Here is an 18,479-nt window from a genome sequence, read left to right as displayed (position 1 = left end):
AAAAAAAAAGTTTGGAAAGGACATCTCATATACGATTGGCTAGTATTTGAGGGAACTAGATGATACAGAGGTTAGGATGTATACCAGGAGTAGAATGGAGACCAAATGGAGACCCCCAACTGGATCAATTGTTAAAATCAACTTTGATGGTGCCTTTGAGAAAAAGAGCTCTAGATTGGGCTCTGGCATAATAGCAATAAACGCCAACTGTGAGGTTCTGGTTTCACGAGCAATTATTCACCCGAACATTGGCTCGCCTTTTGCAAGGAAGCCATTGCATGCTTATGGGCAGTGAAAACAAGTAGATAAATTGGATGGTCAAAGGTAATAATAAAAGGTGATGCATTAACCATAATTAAGAAATGTTAATCAGATCAAATAGACAGATAAGAGATTGGGGTTTATATCAGAGGCATTCATCAGATTTCACAATAGTTTGGATGGATTCGGTTCAAACACACAAACAATGTAGCAAATCAACTAGCCCATGCTTTAGCTACTGTGAGTCTAAAAAGAGAGGAACCAATTTACGTGTATGGAAGAGTCTCTTGCTTCACCGTGTGGAGAATTGAGGTGGAGAGAGCATGAACCAGACTAAAAGGGGGGTGTGCAGGGAATTATAAGAAACAGTGAACGTCAGATTAGAAATAGGGTTTGGTTCCTTTAAAGCTGAAATCGTCTACTTTTTGAAAAGTGTTGATTTGAAAGCACTGTTTCTACATTAGGGCGTGTTTGGTTCAGTGTATTAGCTAATCCATTACGCCCCGATTACGCCCCTATTCCGGCGTTTGGTTCGCTGTAATAGGTATTACGCGCGTAATACAATCCCGACCTAATCCCCAAATTCCCTGCTTCTCTAATCCCTTCCCAAATCGAGTATTACACATTAAGTCCGGCTTCCCTCCCCAAGTCTCTGTTTTACCCTCCCTCCCTACCCGAAATCGTCCTCCACCCTCTCTTTTTTTCTGTCCTCATCATTTCATCTCATTTCTTTACCGATTCTCTCTCTCGGTCTCCCATTTCTTTACCCGAAATCTACTGCTTCATTTTTTTCTCTCCGGTCTCGGCGTTTTGTTTTTGTTGAGGTATAAATCTTGAACGATTACCCTATTACACTGCTTTCATTGTGCTGCTGCTGATTTTGGTTGATCAATTGGTTGATCAGTTTGTTTTTATGCTTTCTTGTTATCTAACTTGTGTTCGATTCAAACGATAGTTATTTGTGTTTCTCATTTGAATCATCTTTATGTATTTTTTAAGGCTTTTTTGATGAATTAAATCTGTTTCGTATCCCTTCTTCCTTTCTCCTCGTCCTTGCTATTTTGTCTCTATTTTTTCTATTTTCTTCTGCATTCTCTGTTGTTTCTGTCCTCCTTTCTTTTTCTGCTTTTCTTCTGGCTTTCTATTTTGTTCCATAACAGTGTGTTTCGAATTTGTTCTAAATGAATCCTTACGTGATCGGTGATTCAGTGATATCTCTTTCTCTTTGTTTGTATAAATTCAATTGAAGAATCATCAGAAAAATTAATATATATGTAATAAAATTAGAAATATTAGAACAAAGTGCAATCTTACAAATCGTCCTATACACCGCATTATTTTCCTATTTATTTAGTTTCTTAGTAATGTGATTCAATAATGTTTATATACATAGTTGATGGATTATTGTTATTGTACATATTGAGACATATTGAATGGAAACCACCTCCTGCTTTGAATCATGCAAAGTAAATAAATTAATTGTGTTTGCTGGAGTTTGGAGAGTGGATCTGATAGTATTTGATACTTATTTGGACATAACTATAGGATATGATCTTCAAGAAAATTGAGTATACTTGCATATTCATATTCGATACTCACCTAAAATCTAGATAAAATAATGGTAACTAAGATAGAATGTAAATTCAAATGGATAAGGTATTGGTACAATCTTTATTGGTTTGGAGAACCGTTTAAAGGGAATTAAGATCTATGTTATTCGAACACCTCATTTTTTTCTTTATTGGGTAATACCATGATTGATTTCATAGTGATTATTCATAGCTGTTTGGATTGGTTTAACAGGGAATGTTGTGTTTAAGACCATATTTTCCTTGTTTGAAATTTGTAAATGTCTTCAATAAAAACTATAAAATGCGAAGATTGTTGGTGCCAGTTACATTATATAGATGCAACTTCAACTGATAGGATAGTATATCTCAATTAGATAGGGCATATGACTGGGGTTATTATCACCAAGCAAAAGTAAACAAAAGAAAAATAGAGGAAATGTTGAAAAATGAACTGTGCAATTACTACATGCTTAACCTCCATAAAATTGGGAAGATTAGGACTTAATATTCTTAAATTTGGAGCATCTGTATGTCTTAAAGTGTCGTGGATCTTTATCTTCAAATTATTTGTCACTGCATAATGTGGGAGAAACCTGAGGTGTGATCTTTAAGTTGTCATTTTTTGATGCATGCGATGTGATGAGTTCTCAATTGTCATCACTAGGAATAAATCATTCTTTATGAGTTCTCTTTTCACTTCATTTACATGCCATTGTTTCTTTTTTAGTTGATATCATATCTGTAATTGAATTCAATAGAAATGGCGATCACCTTGCTATCGGTGATCGTGGGGGTTGGGTGGTTTTGTTTGAAAGGACTGACACTCAAGACGAACGTTCTCTGACCATTTTTCTTTTTAATATTTCTGAACCTGCTTGTTTCACTTACTGTGATTCTCCGGTGTTCTGTTCTCACACTTTGTCATACCGTTTTACAATATGTAGCATGTTGGACATCGAAGAGATCTAGAGAAGATGGATTATCCAATCAATAGGCATCCTGAGTTTCGCTATAAAACAGAGTTTCAAAGCCACGAACCTGAGGTATTTATGCTTGGTTTGTGGTAGACATAAACATAATGATTATTGGGAGTACATGCTAAAAACTTTCTGGACTTGAATATTGAAAACGTGTACTCCCTTGGTTTAATACAGTTTGACTATCTGAAGAGCTTGGAAATTGAGGAGAAAATTAACAAAATTAGGTGGTGCCAGTCATCTAATGGTGCTCTTTTTCTTTTGTCGACAAATGACAGAACAATAAAGTTATGGAAGGTAGGTAAAGGCATATTTTCTATTCTGGATTTTACAGTTATGAAGTTATACACAAATTATTATTGTGATAACTCCACTATTTTTTCCCAATGAATATCAATATCCCAAAAGCAGCAACATAGCAAATCTACAAATTTAACCTTGTCATCCTGTTGGGTACTTCTAATGTCATTTCAAACTTGTAAAGGTACAAGAGAAGAAAGTCAAAAAAGTATGTAACATGAACGTGTACTCAACCAAAGCCATGGGAAATGGTCCTATTGTTGGTTCAAGTATATCAACAAGCTCCAAACAATACATTGCAAATGGAGGATGCACAAGCAATGACTTCTCATTCCCAACTGGGGGTTTCCCATCTTTGCATTTGCCTGTGGTAGTTGTTGTGAATCCAGAATGCTTATTTGTTAAGATACTTTGGAATCAGTTACTTTTTTTTGTCATTTTTCCATGGTTTAGGCAGTGTTTGATATGCCAATACTTTTATTATATGGTTTACTGATCTAACATGTAATGCTATTAAAATTGTAGTCTTAACATTTTAGCCGTCGGAAATTACTTTGAATTTTTGTTATAAGAATATTGATTATTAAGAATTTTATTAAATTATATATTTTAATTAAAATATTTTTAATAATAATTATGTTAAATTATATTTTATAGTATCATATATTATGATTTTAGTAAATTTATATAAGAATATTGATTATTAAGAATTTTATTAAATTATATATTTTATAGTATAATGTTTTTAATAATAATTATGTTAAAATATGATTAAATTATTTATTATTGATATTAATAATCTTATTAAAATTTAAATAACAATAACAATAATAATTTACCAAAACAAATTTCTGGTAATTATTAAGAATTTTATTAAATTATATATTTTAATTAAAATATATTTAATAATAATTATGTTTAAATATGATTAAAATATTTATTATTGATAATAATAATCTTATTAAAATTTAAATAACAATAACAATAATCATTTACCAAAACAAATTTATGCTAAGGGTATTCTAGTCATTTTAGTTTTTTCCACTATGCTATTACAGCTCTATTCCGTTCAACCAAACACAATATTACTATTATGCCTCTATTCCATTACAGTCAACCAAACAGTTGATTTGCTATTACACCTCTAATCCAATACACCTCTAATCCAATACACCTCTAATCCAATACATCTCTAATCCAATACAGCGAACCAAACGCACCCTAAGTGTCGTTGGGCAGGAAAATCTTATCCTTTGTTTTTTTCAAATTTATTTTCTTTTCTGGCTAAAGATTAGGTGTTAGTTTTAGAGCACGTTTGGTTCGCTGTATTGGATTAGAGGTGTATTGGATTAGAGGTGTAATGGAATAGAGGTGTAATAGCAAATCAACTGTTTGGTTGAATGTAATGGAATAGAGGCGTAATAGTAAAACTGTGTTTGGTTGAATGTAATAGAGGTGTAATAGCATAATGGAGAAAACTAAAATGACCAGAATACCCTTAGCATAAATTTGTTTTGGTAAATGATTATTGTTATTGTTATTTAAATTTTAATAAGATTATTTATTATCAAAAATAAATAATTTAATCATATTTAAACATAATTATTATTTAATATATTTTAATTAAAATATATATTTTAATAAAATTCTTAATAATTAGCAGAAATTTGTTTTGGTAAATTATTTTATTTAAATTTTAATAAGATTATTAATATCAATAATAAATAATTTAATCATATTTAAACATAATTATTATTAAATATATTTTAATTAAAATATATAATTTAATAAAATTCTTAATAATTAATATTCTTATATGAATTTACTCAAACCATAATATATGATACTGTAAAATATAAAATAACATAATTATTATTAAATATAATATAATTAAAATATATAATTTAATAAAATTCTTAATAATTAATATTCTTATATGAATTTACTCAAATCATAATATATGATACTATAAAATAAAATTTTAAATAATTAATATTAAATATATTTTAATTTAAATATATGATTTAATAAAATTTAAAATAATTATAACTAATAAATTATATTTTATGAATTTGTATAATTTAAAATAATAATTATTACATATAATTTAATAATAATATAAAATTTCATAAAATTCTTGATAATAAATTTTCTTATATGAATTTATACAATTTAAAATAATTAATATTAAATATAATTTAATAGTGATATATAATTTCATGAAATTGTTAATAATAAAATGTTCTTATATGAATTTACTAAAATCAATATATAACTTGAACATAATTAACTTATATTAAGAAAAGGTTAGATGAAAATGAAATTGTACATTATAATCCATATGTTATATAGTTTTACAACATCAAAAAGTTTGAACATTGATATTTAATGGTAAGAAAGAAATCTTCTAACCCATTCCAATCGGGCAACTAAAGGTAAACTAAAGAAAACGATCATTTGAGTTGGATGGTCGAGAATTTTACTCAATGCATCATACCGCTGATCGTCGGTTAAACCTTCAATTGACCATAAGACTGAATATAAGTTTGAAGCTCTCTCTTCCATATTTTGATGTTCTTCTGACCACTGCTGAACTACCACCTCAGAGGCAATACTCCTACTGATTTGCTTCATAATGCTCTTTAAAAAAAATGTTACCTATTAGTAAAAACATATAACCTATTTTAAATTCAAAAAAGAACAATAATTATGCAGCAATAACCATAACCATAATTCAACAAGCTTTAATGAGCATTACAAAAATACAAACAACAGAAGCTGCTACAGAAGCTGCTAAAGAAATTAACCATAACCATATTCATTTGGGAAACACCAGAAGCTGCTACAGCAATACAGCCATGGAATCAGGGAAAACATACAAACAAAACCATGAATACCAATAGAAAACTAACCTGTAATGAGCAAATGGGGGACGAATGCGATGTGGAAGTGTTGGAACAAAGAACCTGTAATGCAAAAAGTGCTCGGATCAACCTTTTTTTTTTGGAAAAATATTTATGCTATAGCTAAATATAGTATATCAAAGCACAACACAACCATACACCAATCATCATCCATGAGCCCTATCAAACCTCTCACTATTCCCTCAAAAACATAAACACGTAAGATGTCACAGTTGGATGATCGGAAACATGCTTCTAATAGTAACTTTCATATTTTATTGTAGCAGTATAATTTAAAAGCAAAGCAGCAATTAAGAACGCAAAAAGAGGGAACTATGAAACTATTAAATCCAATTGCCAAGCTTTCAAAGGATTCATGACTTTTCTTTGTTCTGTATGATACCAGGCGACAAACCGTTAAACCCAATTCCAAGTTCAATAACCTACACTGAACTGCCTCTTCATTTCCCTCATTATCTGAAATTAGTTCTCACCTCAATAATTCTTCCTAATAAAAGACCCCCAACCAGCAAGTGTCCTCTTTTCATTACAATATGAGAAGCTTAAACCCTTTGCATTTTGTTTTTCAAGAATGCTGGAAGCAGTCATGGCACAACCATAAAACCAACCATATTAAGTAAATTCAGTGCCTAACATCATACATGTAGTAAGTTGCACTCAGTTAATACATAACAAACCACTGGCCTCTAATTCCCCCATATTCATCCCCATTAGCAAACAACACAATGCAGTCATATGTATCATCAGAAAATCATAGGCATGAACTCAATTTCTTAATTTTATGAAGCAAAGAATGCAAAGGCAAAAGCCGTTCCAACAAAGAGCTTTTTGGACAAATGAAGAAACTTGAGATCATAAATAACAAAAATGGAATAAAAAAAACCAAGCCCCCATACTGTACAGAAAAAGAAAAGCAAAATCTGCAAACAGTTTCCTGTTTATTCTTGATCAAACTTCCATAAAGGGAGAAGTATTAGGAAAAGAGATAGTAAGTACTTTCCATGTCCGTACATTAAAATAACTCCAAAATCTTCACTTTCAAACAAAAACGATCTTATCATCCAATGAATGACCGTAAGCAATTACCAATGGCAGCAATTCAAAAACAAAAATGGAGAGGTGAGAGATGAGAGATGATGGGATTCTCACCTATAAGGTTTTACAGATGATGTTTTGTTTCCTTGAATCCAGGCTTTAAGCAGATATTCATAGAAGCTGCAATAAACTGATTTATTTTATGCAAAACATTGAATAAAAAATTTGATGAAATATGAAGCCAGAAAAAAAAAGGACGAGGAAGTTTCAAATGGGAAGACCTATCACCCATAGCACCAAAGGTTATAGTTCCGTAAGCAGTGCCATCGTTAGGATTAACATAGATGGGAACCAAACCATCAGCAGGAAAAGTTTTATTAAGCGCAACAATAGCTTTCTCCACCTTATACATCAAAGCACAAGCAAGTTAATCAACCACCTCAGCAACCAATACACACTTAAAAGTTAAAATATCCTTTTTCCTGTTAAAGGGCCAGCACTTAAGACCTTTCAGCTATCTTTAGTTAATATAATTTAACCCAACTTCTAAGAAATAAGATTAGCAATTGGCTTGATGCGGACATAACCTATGAACTAAGCAATCCTAGCATGAAAATTATAAAAACATGAGGTAACATAAGCATGAATAAACATGAGAAGCATTTACCTTCTCCTGATACTTGGGATCTCCTGTTCTTTGTGAAAGAGCAATAAACTCCAGTTGCTCTGTCCCTGAATCTGCAAGAATACTATCACCCTAGGGAATAAAGGGTGAAAAAAAATCAAACTCAATGAATAATGTATATGTAAAAAATAAATATCAAGTACCAGCCCCCAAGTCACATAGTAGTGCTTACTGCTTAGAAGGTAATTTTTCTACTGATGGAATGACATAAACTACCATATAAAGGATAATGAAAGGCCTAACAATGATTTGTCAAATACAGACACAGAATAATCTCCAGTGCGCCTGATTGTATTTGTTGGATAACCAAATAACAGTTTTCAAGTCAATGCAGTTGAGCATCAATCTCAAGTATAGGAATCAGATAAATAAATGCTTCTACATAAGTCCACTCTAACCAAAATATGATCCATCATGTCTTCAAAATGTTGTTGAAGACAAAGAACAAGGACCCAGCCACCTTGCTTATTCATAGAACTTAAAATAACTTTTTACTGCTATAGCATCAAAGATACTAAAGACTAACAGCAGCAATGCAAAAAACATACCCCAGTCCAGCCAGGGTTATGTGCATTTCCACGAGCCAAGTTGATAATGTTATACGGGATCCCAGAAGGAGTATCCCATGCAGGTAGCAATCTATCTGCAATATCTCTAGCCTTTTCAAGGAAAATATTGTCGCCTGAAAGATCATATGTGCTCAGAAGTCCACCTACAACTCTAAATATTCAATTAGAATAGACAAGACAAATTAGTACAATATGAGTGTCAATTAAAAGGTAAAAAAAAACTATTCAGAAGGGGGAAAAGGATCATGACTCATAAAATTTTCCTGATAAAACAATTAATACATATATAAACCTGTTAAATGCAACCTTATGGTTGTCTCAAAAACACTGGCATCATAGGTTTTATTAAAATCCAATGTGTTTGCAACCCACCTGCAAATATCAGCACAACTTACCTATCAGTATTAATTTAATCATAAGCCTTCCAGGAAAACATTATACATATTGTGTGTGCTTAGAAAATGATGACAAGATAGAAGAAATTGGTGGAGCAACCAAATGCTTCCTTGCTCCACAAAGCACCACTGATCACAAGACAGAATTGTTCAAATGGCCAGGATACAACATCCTAGCTATCGTCAACAGTAGAGCATGTGCCACAATCAAATGCTTGACAAACATATAAGAAAAAAAGGAGACAGTAGGTTGAGGAAAGGAAGAGAGAGAGAAATGAAGAAACATAATTGCATCACATGATAAAAATTTGCCCCTATCTATTATTAATAATCTCAAATTGTTCATGATAAGAGAAATAAGATGATCAAAGAGTTTCTTACGCAAATTAAAAGGTCATCTAGTAATTGAAACTTACGTAAAGCTTTAACAAGGAAGCGATGACGACAGAATAATCAACGGAAGCAGTGGGAAATGGTAGGAGAAACTGATTAGGACGGAAGAGGAGAGGGTCGGGTAGGGAGGGAGGGTAAAACAGAGAGATGGGGAGGGAGGCCGGACGTAATAGCTAATACAGCGATTTGGGAAGGGATTGGAAAACACGGGAATTTGGGGATTAGGGGCGTATTGTAATATGCGCGTAATACCTATTACAGCGAACCAAACGCCGGAATAGGGGCGTAATGTAATACGCGCGTAATCGAGGCGTAATGGATTGGGTAATACGGCGAACCAAACACAGTGTTATTATTTTCATAGTAGACCTGTAAGTCTATCTGTTAGGTTATTTTTTGGTTCTACTATTTTGAGTAATTAGTAAATAAAACCCAATCTATTTGATTTTTCTAAAAAAAACCCTTAAACCTAAACCTTTTCAATCAAACCATAAATTTTTACATTTTTATATTATTTCTAATGCGTATTTTTCATATGTTAGTGATTATTTTTATTACAAGTGTGGTTATTGTCACTATATAATTTGATAAAATGAAGTGACACCGATTCAAATTTGTACTCCTAGAGTGATAATACTCTAGAACGTCATATTTTTATGCGCTAATTATATATTTATTTTGAGTATGATACTACTAATTTGGGCTATTTATGGTCTTTTATCTTTTAGGGACTAAATTGGAGGCAAGAGGACATTTAAAGGTAAAAAGTGCCAATTTGAAGATATAATGGGCTAACATGCAAAGAAGGAGAGAAGTGATGCCAAAAATGCAAACATGGAAGACCAAAGGACTGAAATGCAAAAGAAGAGATTTTATAGCACAAAAGTCTATTTTAATTTCAATTATATTAGGATAATTATTAAGGATTATTATTTAGATTTAAATTTTAGGATTTATTTTCATTTATCTTTATTTATCTTTATTTATTTGTATTTATGTTTTAAAATTTCATTAGGAATAGACTAGGTTTTCTAGTACTATAAATAGGGGATGGAGTGTCACATATTTGACATCACTTTTTTCTGTAATCACTCCCTCTCCCAAAAACTCTGTCTTTTGTTCTCTCCATATTTCCTTCAATAAAAATATCATATCTATTTTATTTATTTCTTCCCCAAAAATCATGAGCCACTAAACTAATCTAGCCGAAGGTTGTCAAAATTCCCTAAAAAAGGTTCATGAGGCTTAGAATCCGCGCTTAGCCTTCTCAACAAGGTATTCATCGCTTCTCTGCATTACAAGACTGACGCTTCCATCCATGTCCCTTAATAGGTGATCATTTCAACTTGTGCAAGGAACAATTGCTTTGTACATTTTGGGAAAATTGCATAGTCAGTTTGTTGGCTTTCTGCGTCAGAGGTTGGCGAATCCAAGAGACAAAACGGTGTGGTATTCGCTATTGGGAAGTGAAGATCTAGCAGAAGATAGTCCCACAAAAGCGATTATTGGCTAAAGTCAGGTTCCACCTAATTTAAGTCTAAATCCTTGGAGCTGGTAGTCGTAGGCGTCCTCTTTCACTATAACTGGCTTATCCTGCTCGAGAAGGGTTATTTAAAAGCCAAGGATTGAGCCCAAGGCGGAACGAGACAACCGGAGGCTGGAATCTCGCCACATAAGAAACTTTCTTTATTTTCAAACTTTGTTTATTATTTTTCTATTTTAATTTCTGCAATCTATTTAATTTCACAATTTCAATTCACTTTAAATTCTGTTTTTATTTTTTCCAGATTCTTAATTCTATTTTTTATTTTTCAGGAACGCAAGTTTTTTTGGCCAAGAAATTGTCCAAGATTTCAAGAAACGAGCATTCGTACAATCCGGTCCCTGAGGATTCGACCCTACTTCCCCTTTACTATTATTTTTACTATTTTACAGGGAATAGGATATTTTTGGTGCTCTCAACGACGTATCAAATTTTGGCATCGTTGCCGGGGATCGGTAACGTATTAATCTTATTTTTTGTTTCTTATGACCAGATCTGCTCTAGGAACTCTTGCATTTGATTCAGAGATTGAAAAGACTGCGAGAGCTAATCGTAAGGAAACAAAGCTAAGAAAAAAGCAGTCAGTGGTGGTTGGAACTCAAAGCAATCCACCGCCAGAAATCAGAATCGACGACAAAGTAGAGTCTAGGGTTAACGAAAACCCTACTCAAACTTTTGAAGGCAAAAAAGTAGAAGTCGATTCCTCAAAAGAAGTGCTTAACACTAGGGTTGATGAAAACCCTAATCTAGCACCTCAACCTATGGCTCAGACAAATCGGCAACTGGCCGAAACGCCGATAGAACAACCGCCACTATGCATCGCGTATCCTACTATAGATACTGATTTTAAATTAAAGTCAAGCTTGATCCAGCTACTGCCAAATTTTCGGGGGTTACAGAACGAAAATCCCCACAAGCATTTGAAAGAATTCCATATAGTTTGCCTTAGTATGAAACCTCAGGGAGTAACTGAGAGTCAAATTAAACTGTGCGCTTTCCCTTTTTCCTTAGCAGATTTTGCTAGGGAATGGTTATTTTATTTACCTCCTGGATCTGTAACGACTTAGGCTGATCTGTCTTTTTTATTTCTCAACAGGTTTTTTCCAGCGTAGCGTGTAGCCGAGTTAAGAAGAGAAATCATGGGCATAAGGCAAAAAGATGTAGAGACTCTGTATGACTATTGTGAGCGATTTAAAAAGTTGTGTGCGAGCTGTCCATAACACGGTATTACAGAACAGTCTTTGCTCCAGTACTTTTATAAAGGCCTAAAACCAATGGAGATGAATATGGTAGACGCTGCTAGTGGAGGAGCGTTGGTCAACATGACTCCACAACAAGCAAGAGACTTAATCTCCACAATGGCTGCAAATTCTCAGCAATTTCGAGCCAATCCTGAACCCCCTAGAAGGGTTCATCAGCTAAGTAATTCAACCTTTGAAGATAAAGTTGATAGAATTGCTAATATTTTGAATTCTCTTGTTGCAGAAAAAGCAAAGACAGCCCAGTTATGTGGAATATGTGCTACCCCTGAACATACAACTGATGCATGTCCCAATTTGAATGATGATACTATGGCTTATTTAGATGCTGTGGGAAATTTTCTTGGGCCACCATAAAGGCGATACAACCCTTACGCAAATACCTATAACCCAGGATGGAGGGATCACCCTAACTTAATTTATGGGGCCAACCCACGATATAACCAACCATACCAGAATCAAATTCCACAACAGCCACAATATTCAGGTAATTCTCTAGAAACTTTGGTCAATAAATTAGCGGCTAACATGCTTGATTTTCAACAGAAAACCAAAGTGTCTATAAGAGAATTGACCACATCAATTGAGAAGATGAACTCTCAAGGGAAGTTGCCATCACAAACAGAACCAAACCCGAGGCAAAATGCAAATACAGTGACACTGCAAAGTGGAAAGGTACTAGAACCAATTCTTGGTAAAAATCTTGGCCAAGAAACTGCCTAGGAAAAACCCGAAAACGATGAACAGGTCCCAGCGAAACCCCTTCTGCCGAAAATTGAACCTCCATTCCCATGTCGATTAAATCAGTTTCGAAAAAGTAAGAAAGAAAAGGAGATCCTCGAAACATTCAGAAATGTCGAGATCAATCTACCACTGTTGGATGCCATTAGATAGATTCCGCAGTATGCCAAGTTCCTCAAAGAGCTTTGTACCAATAAACGAAAACTAACAGGTAATGAAAAGGTAAGTGTTAGTGAGAATGTATCCGCAGTGTTACAGCGAAAAATGCCGGCAAAATGTAAAGATAGAGGTATGTTCGCTATACCATGCAAAATAGGCCATTTGGGGATCAAGAAGGCCATGTGTTATTTAGGGGCCTCCATAAATGTTATGCCTTATTCTATGCATGATCACTTAATGCAGGTTTTTTGACGAAAATAGGTTCTATAATTCAGTTGGTAGATAGGTCTGTTGTACACTTCGAAGGAGTCCTTAAGGATGTACTGGTAAAAGTTAACGAACTTATTTTTCCTACAGATTTTTATGTGATAAAGATGGAGGAGGATAACACTACTAGATCTTCGGACCTCCTGTTAGGCCGACCTTTCTTTAGTACCGTTAGCACTAAGATCGACGTTCGAAGCAGAACTCTTACGATAGAATTTGATGAAGAGATCGTGAAGTTTAATGTTTACGATGCCATTAGTCATCGAAGCGAAATTTTGAGCGTAAATTGTGTCGACATAACTGGCTCATTAGTAGATGAGACTTTTGAGTCGATATATGAAGATAAATTTGAATTTATATCTGATGACTATGAATCTGTTAATGAGTTATTGCCTCCATCAAATACTAAAATTTTACCTTCTGTTGTGCAGGCTCCAGAATTGGAATTGAAACCGCTTCCCGAACATCTTAAGTATGTGTTTTTGGGGAAAGGTAATACCCTACCAATCATAGTTTCCAACAAACTCTCTAAGCTCGAGAAAGAAAGTTTGATTCAGGTACTGAAAAGTCATAAAGACGCGATTGGATGGACCATTGCCGATTTAAAAGGAATAAGCCCCTTAACATGCACACACAGAATCTACTTGGAGGAAAATGCAAAACCAAGGCGAGAGGCCCAATGACGATTAAACTCGAATATGATGGAGGTGGTAAAAATGAGATAATTAAGCTGCTGGATGCTGGCATAATCTACCCTATTTCTGACAGCAGATGGGTAAGTCCAGTTCAAGTCGTGCCCAAGAAAACGGGTGTGACAGTAAAGAAAAATACCGATGGTAACTTAGTACCAACTCGAGTACAAAATGAGTGGCGTGTCTGTATTGATTATAGAAAGTTGAACTCTTACACTAGAAAAGATCATTTCCCTCTTCCTTTTATAGATCAAATGCTTGAACGTTTATCAAGTAAAACTCACTTTTGTTATCTTGATAGATACTCAGGTTTCTTCCAAATTCCAGTCGCACTAGAGGATCAGGAAAAGACCACTTTTACATGCTTATTCGGCACTTTTGTGTACTGAAGAATGCCATTTGGACTTTGTAACGCACCAGCCACATTCCAGAGATACATGATGAGTATATTTTCTGGATATGTGTTGAAATTTATTAAAGTTTTTATGGATGATTTTACTGTATATGGAAATTATTTTGATGAATGCCTTAAAAACCTCACAATAATTTTGAATAGGTGCATAGAATCTAATCTTGTCTTGAACTATGAAAAGTGTCATTTTATGGTAGACAAGGGTCTGATTCTAGGTCATATAGTTTCTGCCAAAGGAATTGAGGTCGATAAGGCCAAAATTGACATTATTAATTTTTTGCCATATCCCTCCACTGTAAGGGAAATTCGTTCGTTTCTTGGCCACACAGGATTTTACAGGCGTTTCATAAAAAACTTCTCAAAAGTGGCTGAACCATTATGCGAGTTATTGCAGGAAGATAGGAAATTTGAGTTCGCCCCAGAATATAATGAAGCTTTTGATACACTCAAGCAAAAGTTGGTAACTGCTCCTATAGTACAAGCACCAGACTGGAACTATCCCTTTGAAATTATGTGCGATGCAAGCGAACGTAGCATGAGGGCCGTGTTAGGACAAAAGATAGCCAAAGAGCTTCATGTCATCTGCTATGCCTCCAAAACCCTAAATGCTGCACAAAGCAACTATACCACTACAGAAAAAGAACTTTTAGCTATTGTATTTGCTTTATATAAATTTCGATCATATTTACTGGGATCTAAGGTGATTATTTTTTTGACCATGCAGCTCTTAGGTACTTGATAGCAAAGAAGGAAGCAAAGCCAAGGCTCATCAGGTGGATTTTACTGCTCCAAGAATTTGACATCGAGATTCGTGATAAAAGGGGTGTGAAAACCTGGTGGCCGACCACTTGAGTAGGATAAAAACTCCGTTTGATGATGTTCCCATAAAAGATGAGTTCCCTGATGAAAACTTATTTTCGACCGAGGCTCACTATCCGTGGTATGCAGATATAGTTAATCTCTTAACCACAGGATCATTACTCACTGAGTTAGCACATTCCGTGAAGGACAAGCTTAGACGGGAAGCTCGGTATTACATTTGGGATGACCCATACTTGTGAAAACACTGTTCAGATCAGATAATAAGACGATGTGTTCCAGAAATCGAGGTAACTTCTATCCTTACTTTTTGTCATACAGAAGCTTGTGGAGGTCACTTCGGCCCTAAACGAACAACTCACAAGGTATTGAAGTGTGGGCTATATTGGCCCACAATTTTTCGCGATGTATATAACTTCTGTAAGTCTTACGATAAATGCCAACATACAGGTAACATCACTAAACGAGATCAAATGCCCCTATCCCCAATTCATGTATATGAGATTTTTGATGTATGGGGCATCGATTTCACGGGCCCCTTTATTTCTTCGTTTGGAAACGTATATATACTTCTTGCAGTAGACTATATTTTTAAGTGGATAGAAGCAAAGCCTACTCGCAATGATAATGCTAAAATTGTTGTGGAGTTTCTAAAACAAACTATTTTTTCTAGGTTTGGCACACCTCGAGCTTTGATCAGTGATCGTGGTACCCACTTTTGCAACAAGGTCATGGAGGCACTATTGTCAAAATATGGAGTTCATCATCGTATAGAAACAACCTACCATCCCCAAACAAACGGCCTAGCAGAGATTTCGAACAGGGAGATCAAGACCATTTTAGAAAAAATAGTTCGGCCCAACCGGAAGGATTAGAGTCTTCGGCTCAATGACATGCTTTGGGCTTATCGGATAGCGTATAAGGGAATAATTGGCATGACTCCGTATCGACTTGTTTTTGGCAAAGCGTGTCATCTGCCAGTAGAATTGGAGCATAAAGCTTATTGGGCTATTCGACAATGTAACATGGAGTTAGAGCCCGCAGGAAAGGCAAGGAAATTGGACATTCAAGAATTGGAGGAAATTCGCAATGATGCCTACGAGAATGCTCGAATTTATAAAGACAAAACAAAGCTGTTTCATAACAAAAATATAGTTCAGAAGCATTTCTCGGTAGGACAAAAAGTTTTGCTTTATAACTCCGTATTAAAGCTATTTCCAGGTAAGCTTCGATCTCGGTGGCAAGGACCTTTTATTGTGACCCAAGTATTCACACATGGTGCAGTTGAAATAGAGAGTGAAGAAACTGGGAAGCAGTTCGTAGTCAATGGCCAATGGTTGAAGCCATTTTACGAAAATTTCCAGGCCCACATGGTTGAAAAAATTCAGTTAGAGCCACCATAGAACCATTCACAACGTCGAGCTAACGACGTTAAACAAGTGCTTGTTGGGAGGCAACCCAATTTCTATTTTTATTTTATTTTATTTATTTTATCTTATTATTTATTATTTTTAGATATTAATAAAATTCTCTTCTTCTAGGTAAACCGAAATGAAGATAGGAAGAAAGGAGAAACGAAAAATCTGCAGCCAAACAGCCCCTACTCGACACTTTTGACCAGCAACTAGCGGATCTTATTGCCATCATGCGCGAACGACAGTAATAACACGAGGAGTTCCTCTACACCTTTTTCTCCTATTTTATTTATTCCACATTGAAGACTATGTGTTTTAAGTAAGGGGAGGCGTTCCTCATTATTTCTGTCATTTTAGCTGCTGATTTGGTTGTTGTTGCCCATATAAAATTTTTTTAAGCATATTTTGTCTCTTTTCTTGCCCAAGAATTTGACCATGACTTGCCTACTGTTTGACCCACATGCATGAGTCTTATCTACTGAGTTAATTATGATTTTGCTTGATAGATTTCATCTCCACTGTTTATTTCTTTTAGTTTAAATAATTATGATTAATGGAGTTAACCCTATATTGATTTTGGTAAATTTGATTAAGTCTAAATACAAAGAGGACATTTAATATAATTGCATGCTTAAAATATGTTCATTACTATTAAGGTGGTTACTGAAACTTATTTTTGACATTTGATTATTTTTCCTAAGTCCTCCAAAATTAAAATTTTGTTTAATAATAATAATGTTTCCACGGTTATGAGTGCAGCTTAAGACGTGACTAGCTGAGTAACCGGGGTAGGGTGCTTGGATTGTTATCCTATTTCGCGTCAAAAGGTTGTGTGACGTGTTAGGTAAAACTCCGCTAACCAGAATTAATTTCTAAGAATGTGTTGGGCTAAGTAACCGGGGTGAGGTGCTTGGCTGTCATCTCTCTTCGCGTCAAAAGGTTCGATATGTTCTTAGGAAAAATAAAAATTAGGAGTATGTTGGGCTGAGTAACCGGGGTAGGGTGCTTGGCTATCATCTCTCTTCGCGTCAAAAGGTTCAATATATTCCTAAGTAAAAATAAATAAATAAAATTAAAATTCTATAAAAAAAGAAGAAAAAAAAGAAAATAAGATGCATTAATAAAATTTGGGGACTAAAGGGAGAAATAAATTAGGTGTCTTGATAGGTTTGGTAAATTACCTAATTTTCATAAAATAACCCAAGTCGATCTTAATTTTGTGTGTGTTAATTGGAACACTTTTTCAATTTTACTTAAATCAAGCTAAAGGTTCTCTTTATTTTTCGTATGCATTTTGACTAATTTTTATAAAACTTTGGAGTAGAATTTCTTTCATGGCAGGATTTAATTTTCACAGTGGACAAGAACCATACTTGAGGGCAAGTATGGGGTAAGTAGGGGAATTTGATAATACTCTAGAACATCATATTTTTATGCGCTAATTATATATTTATTTTGAGTATGATGCTACTAATTTGGGCTATTTATGGTTTTTTATCTTTTAGGGACTAAATTGGAGGCAAAAGAAAATTTAAGGGTAAAAAGTGCCAATTTGAAGATATAATGGGCCAACATGCAAAGAAGGAGAGAAGTGATGCCAAAAATGCAAACATGGAAGACCAAAGGACTGAAATGCAAAAGAAGAGATTTTATAGCACAAGAGTCTATTTTAATTTCAATTATATTAGGATAATTATTAATTATTTTTATTTAGATTTAAATTTTAGGATTTATTTTTATTTATCTTTATTTATATTTAATTATCTTTATTTATTTGTATTTATCTTTTAGAATTTCATTAGGAATAGACTAGGTTTTCTAGTACTATAAATAGGGGATGGAGTGACACATATTTTACATCTCTTTTTTCTGTAATCACTCCCTCTCCCAAAAACTCTGTCTTTTGTTCTCTCCATATTTCCTTCAATAAAAATCTCATATCTATTTTATTTATTTCTTCCCCAAAAATCATGAGCCACTAAACCAATCTAGCCGAAGGTTGTCAAAATTCCTCAAAAAAGGTTCATGAGGCTTAGAATCCGCGCTTAGCCTTCTCAACAGG

The 18,479-nt window shown here is 34.1% G+C and overlaps 2 protein-coding genes across 7 annotated transcripts; one reads left to right on the top strand and one right to left on the bottom strand.

The window, feature by feature from the left end:
* The first annotated feature begins 94 nt into the window (after positions 1-94).
* Positions 95-3,616, top strand: LOC121228921 (serine/threonine protein phosphatase 2A 55 kDa regulatory subunit B alpha isoform). The gene is made up of 5 exons (XM_041111944.1): positions 95-291; positions 2,591-2,663; positions 2,777-2,875; positions 2,987-3,106; positions 3,294-3,616. The coding sequence occupies exons 1-5, from the start codon at positions 95-97 to the stop codon at positions 3,603-3,605; spliced, it is 801 nt and encodes a 266-aa protein (XP_040967878.1). The 3' UTR covers positions 3,606-3,616.
* A 1,987-nt stretch (positions 3,617-5,603) lies between these two features.
* Positions 5,604-9,451, bottom strand: LOC121229094 (mannosyl-oligosaccharide 1,2-alpha-mannosidase MNS1). 6 transcript variants are annotated; one of them, XR_005926591.1, is made up of 8 exons: positions 9,134-9,451; positions 8,629-8,694; positions 8,302-8,473; positions 7,736-7,825; positions 7,350-7,471; positions 7,183-7,258; positions 6,022-6,075; positions 5,741-5,767 (listed from the first exon to the last, which is right to left on the bottom strand). XR_005926591.1 is itself a non-coding variant. In XM_041112326.1 (7 exons), the coding sequence occupies exons 3-7, from the start codon at positions 8,445-8,447 to the stop codon at positions 5,740-5,742; spliced, it is 366 nt and encodes a 121-aa protein (XP_040968260.1). In that variant the 5' UTR covers positions 8,448-8,473; positions 8,615-8,694; positions 9,134-9,451; the 3' UTR covers positions 5,604-5,739. The 6 variants fall into 6 exon arrangements, 5 of the variants coding, with proteins under 5 accessions (XP_040968260.1, XP_040968259.1, XP_040968262.1 ...); XM_041112326.1 differs by lacking the exon at positions 7,350-7,471 and having other exon boundaries at positions 5,604-5,749; positions 7,183-7,248; positions 8,615-8,694; XM_041112325.1 differs by lacking the exon at positions 7,350-7,471 and having other exon boundaries at positions 5,604-5,749; positions 7,183-7,248.
* Between the last annotated feature and the right edge of the window lie 9,028 nt (positions 9,452-18,479).

The sequence above is a fragment of the Gossypium hirsutum genome, chromosome A05 (genome assembly GCF_007990345.1).
Source record: "Gossypium hirsutum isolate 1008001.06 chromosome A05, Gossypium_hirsutum_v2.1, whole genome shotgun sequence".
Taxonomy (NCBI): Eukaryota; Viridiplantae; Streptophyta; class Magnoliopsida; order Malvales; family Malvaceae; genus Gossypium; species Gossypium hirsutum.
Note: the sequence above shows the minus strand (reverse complement) of the source record. Positions and strands in the feature narration are given on the sequence as shown.

Bases quoted from the DNA above. Each gene is read 5' to 3' on its own strand.
- LOC121228921 (XM_041111944.1), top strand. From the start codon at position 95: ATGGAGACCAAATGGAGACCCCCAACTGGATCAATTGTTAAAATCAAC. The intron at 292-2,590 runs GTGAAAACAAGT...TGAATTCAATAG, and splicing joins CCATTGCATGCTTATGGGCA to AAATGGCGATCACCTTGCTA. The intron at 2,664-2,776 runs GAACGTTCTCTG...TACAATATGTAG, and splicing joins AAAGGACTGACACTCAAGAC to CATGTTGGACATCGAAGAGA.
- LOC121229094 (XM_041112326.1), bottom strand. From the start codon at position 8,447: ATGATCTTTCAGGCGACAATATTTTCCTTGAAAAGGCTAGAGATATTG. The intron at 7,826-8,301 runs GTATGTTTTTTG...TTTATTCCCTAG, and splicing joins ATAACCCTGGCTGGACTGGG to GGTGATAGTATTCTTGCAGA. The intron at 7,249-7,735 runs GTAAATGCTTCT...AGTTTATTGCAG, and splicing joins ATCCCAAGTATCAGGAGAAG to CTTCTATGAATATCTGCTTA.